At 48.8% G+C, this 3,423-nt stretch overlaps 1 protein-coding gene across 1 annotated transcript in view; it reads left to right on the top strand.

Moving 5' to 3' along the window:
- Position 1: 1 nt before the first annotated feature.
- Positions 2-3,423, top strand: part of EXOC7 (exocyst complex component 7) — a gene marked incomplete at both ends in the record, with an annotated part of 19,290 nt that continues 15,868 nt past the window's right edge. The window contains 3 exons of the mRNA XM_015559212.1: positions 2-91; positions 1,410-1,594; positions 1,844-1,949. Of these exons, the coding sequence (XP_015414698.1) occupies positions 2-91; positions 1,410-1,594; positions 1,844-1,949 (381 nt within the window). The remainder of the gene's footprint in view (positions 92-1,409; positions 1,595-1,843; positions 1,950-3,423) is intronic.

Raw genomic sequence — 3,423 nt, 5'->3', positions numbered from 1 at the left:
TGATGCCTCCCCTCCGCGCCCCCAGGAGGAGGAGACGCTGTCCTTCATCCGAGACAGCCTGGAGAAGAGCGACCAGCTCACCAGGAACATGGTGAGTAACCCTCAGCTGGGAGGGGCTGCAGGCCTCAGACCCCGCAGGAGAGTGAGTCCGGTCCGGTCCGGTCCGTAAGGCCGAGGGTTCTGGCCTGGGTAGGAATGGTATTGGGTGGGTTTCTCCGGCAGCAGTGTGGCGGGCGTGTCCCTTACCTCGTTGCCTTCCCCTGGTCCGCCTGCTCCCTGAGGATGCTGCTGCCCCGCTGGCCTGGGCTTGGTCTTCTCTCCACGCCCTCCCCTTCGTCTCCTGCAAACGCAGTGAGGCTGACTTGGGTGGGCTGGGGACGGTCGTGTGTCATCCTCACTTCAGGCGACGGGCGGAGGGCAGGGGTGGCACTTCTGAGGCTGCTGAGGGCAGACAAGACTCAGCCATCTCCCTCCCCCGGGGCTCTGGGGTAGGATGAGCTCTGAAATCGGACAGATCCGGGATCTAGTCCTCACCCTCCACTTGTGTGTGTGTGGCTCCTGGCAGGTAACTGAGCCTCAGTTAACTCAGATGACAAGACAGGGACAATGCCACCCTCCCCCTGTGGCTGTGAAGGTCATAGGAGCCAATCCATGGGGACCCATCTTGCACAGCACCTGGTATACAGTAGGTGCTCCACAAATGTGAGGTTTCTTCTTTATTTCCAGAGGGGACTGTCAAGCACAGGTTGAGGAGATACAAGCTTGGTGTATGCATGGAGTAACACAGTCATGAAGTCAAAGTACCGTGGTTGGCAAACTGCGGCTCGCGAGCCACATGCGGCTCTTTGGCCCCTTGAGTGTGGCTCTTCCTCAGCCTTAGGAGCACCCTCATTAAGTTAATAACAGTGTACCTACCTATATAGTTTAAGTTTAAAAAATGTGGCTCTCAAAAGAAATTTCAATCGTTGTCCTGTTGATATTTGGCTCTGTTGACTAATGAGTTTGCGGCCACTGTCCTAGCCCTTATGTGGTGAGATTCACCCTTAGCGAGAGAGGCTTTTGCAAGTGCCCACGATGCATTTGAGGCGACTCCATATGCAACTACGCCCTGTTCGGTCTAGGAAAGCCTCAGGAAGACCAGACATTGAGATTTGGCTTCAAAGGGTGGAAGGGAAACCGTCCGGGTGCTTATCGTGGGGGAAGGTCCTTTGTTGCTTGCCTTGCCTTCGAACCAAATTTCATCCAGTGTGTTTGGACACCTCCTATGTGCTGAGGACACAGGGGTGAACAGCTGCACCCCCGGCCCTTCCCTCATGGAGCTCATTGTCTAGAAAACCAGAGAAAAAGCAGCCAAGGCCAGAGACCCGGTAGTGCCTGGAAGCCTGAGAGCACGTGTCCCCCCCCCCCAGGTGTCCATCCTGTCGTCCTTTGAGAGCCGCCTGATGAAGCTGGAGAACTCCATCATCCCCGTGCACAAGCAGACGGAGAACCTGCAGCGGCTGCAGGAGAACGTGGAGAAGACTCTGTCCTGCCTGGACCACGTCATCAGCTACTACCATGTGGCCAGTGACACTGAGAAGGTCATCAGGGAGGGGTGAGCTAGGCCAGGAGGTCACGTTCTTTTCATTGTTTTTTGTTTTTTTTATTGACTTTTTCTTTTATTTTTTGTTAATTTATTGTTGATATTCTTGATGCCTCCTGGCCCAGCGGCGTAGAAGGGGAAGGGGGCAGAATGTATTTGAGCCTGGAGTCCCCGGTATTAATTCTCTTCTTCCCCCTTCCGCATGGGTCCTGCTCTTCCTCTTCCATCCAGCCAGGCTGACACAGCTCTGTTCCTTCCCAGCCCCACAGGAAGGCTGGACGAGTACCTGGGGAGCATGGCCAAGATTCAGAAGGCTGTGGAGTATTTCCAGGACAACAGCCCAGACAGCCCAGAGCTCAACAAAGTGGTAAGGGGCCAGCAGGGTTAGCGGGGAGGTGTGGGGACATCAGTCCCTGCCTGGTCTCATGAGAGACTGAACCAGCTTAAAGGAGAATGTAGTGGAATAAACACAGTACTAATATAGTTCACATACTGTGGTCCTGAAGTACTCTACCTCAGGAATCACATTTAAAAAAATTTTTTTCTTATTGATTTCAGAGAGGAAGGGAGAGGAAGAGGGAGATAGAAACATCAATGATGAGAGAGAATCATTGATCAGTTGCCTCCTGCACACCCCACACTGGGGATCCAGCCCACAACCCGGGCATGTGCCCTTGACCGGAATCGAACCTGGGACCTTTCAGTCTGTAGGTCGATGCTCTGTCCACTGAGCCAACCGTCTAGGGCTACAGATATACTTTTTTTCTTTTTTTTTCAAATATGGAACGCTTCATGAATTTGTGTGTCATCCTTGTGCAGGGGGCACGCTAATCTCCTCTGTAAGCTGCCAAAGCGAGCACCAGATATACATTTTTATTGCATTTGCATAACTTAACAAGTTTATAAATTACTTATACAATATAAAATTTTTTAAAATATATTTTATTGATTTTTTACAGAGAGGAAGGGAAAGGGATAGAGAGCTAGAAACATCAATGAGAGAGAAACATCGATCAGCTGCCCCCTGCACGCCCCCTACACAGCAGCATGTGCTCCCTACTGGGGATGTGCCCACAACCAAGGTACATGCCCTTGACTGGAATCCAACCTGGGACCCTTGAGTCCGCAGGCCAACGCTCTATCCACTGAGCCAAACCAGTCAGGGCAACAATATAAATTTAACATTTGATTTTTACAAATGCATTTGGGGTTTTCTTATTGTGGTAAAAAGTACATAATATAAAACTTGTCAATCTCACTATTTTTATTAAAAATTTATTTTTATATTACCGTTGACATGCAGTCTTATTAGTTTCAGGTGTAGTGATTAGACATTTATGTACCTTATGAAGTGATCCCTCTTATAAGTCTAGTACCTGCTTGACACCACACGTAGTTATTACGATATGTTGATTGTATTCCCTGTGCTGTATTTGACATCCCTGTGACTGAATAAACACCAATTTCTACTTGGTAACCCCTAACCTTTTCCCTCTATCCCTCCAACTCCCCTCCCATCTGGCGACCACCAATTTGTTCTCTGCACCTGAGCGTTTATTTCTGTTTCGTTTGTTTGTTTATTTTGTTTTTTAGATCCCACATATAAGTGAAACCATGGGGTATTTGTCTTTCTTTGTCTGATGTATTTCATGATTTTGTATGAACATGTTTCCAATTCTCTTATATGTTCTGGATACCTGTCCTTTATCAGATATATGATTTGCAAATAATTTCATTCTGTGGGTTTTTTTTGATGGTATCATTTACAGCACAAAAGCTTTTAATGTGACAGTTCAGTTGATCTAGTTCAGTGATGGCGAACCTTTTGAGCTCAGCGTGTC

Source organism: Myotis davidii, unplaced genomic scaffold (genome assembly GCF_000327345.1).
Source record: "Myotis davidii unplaced genomic scaffold, ASM32734v1 scaffold274, whole genome shotgun sequence".
Lineage (NCBI taxonomy): Eukaryota > Metazoa > Chordata > Mammalia > Chiroptera > Vespertilionidae > Myotis > Myotis davidii.
This window is presented reverse-complemented; position numbering and strand designations above follow the sequence as displayed.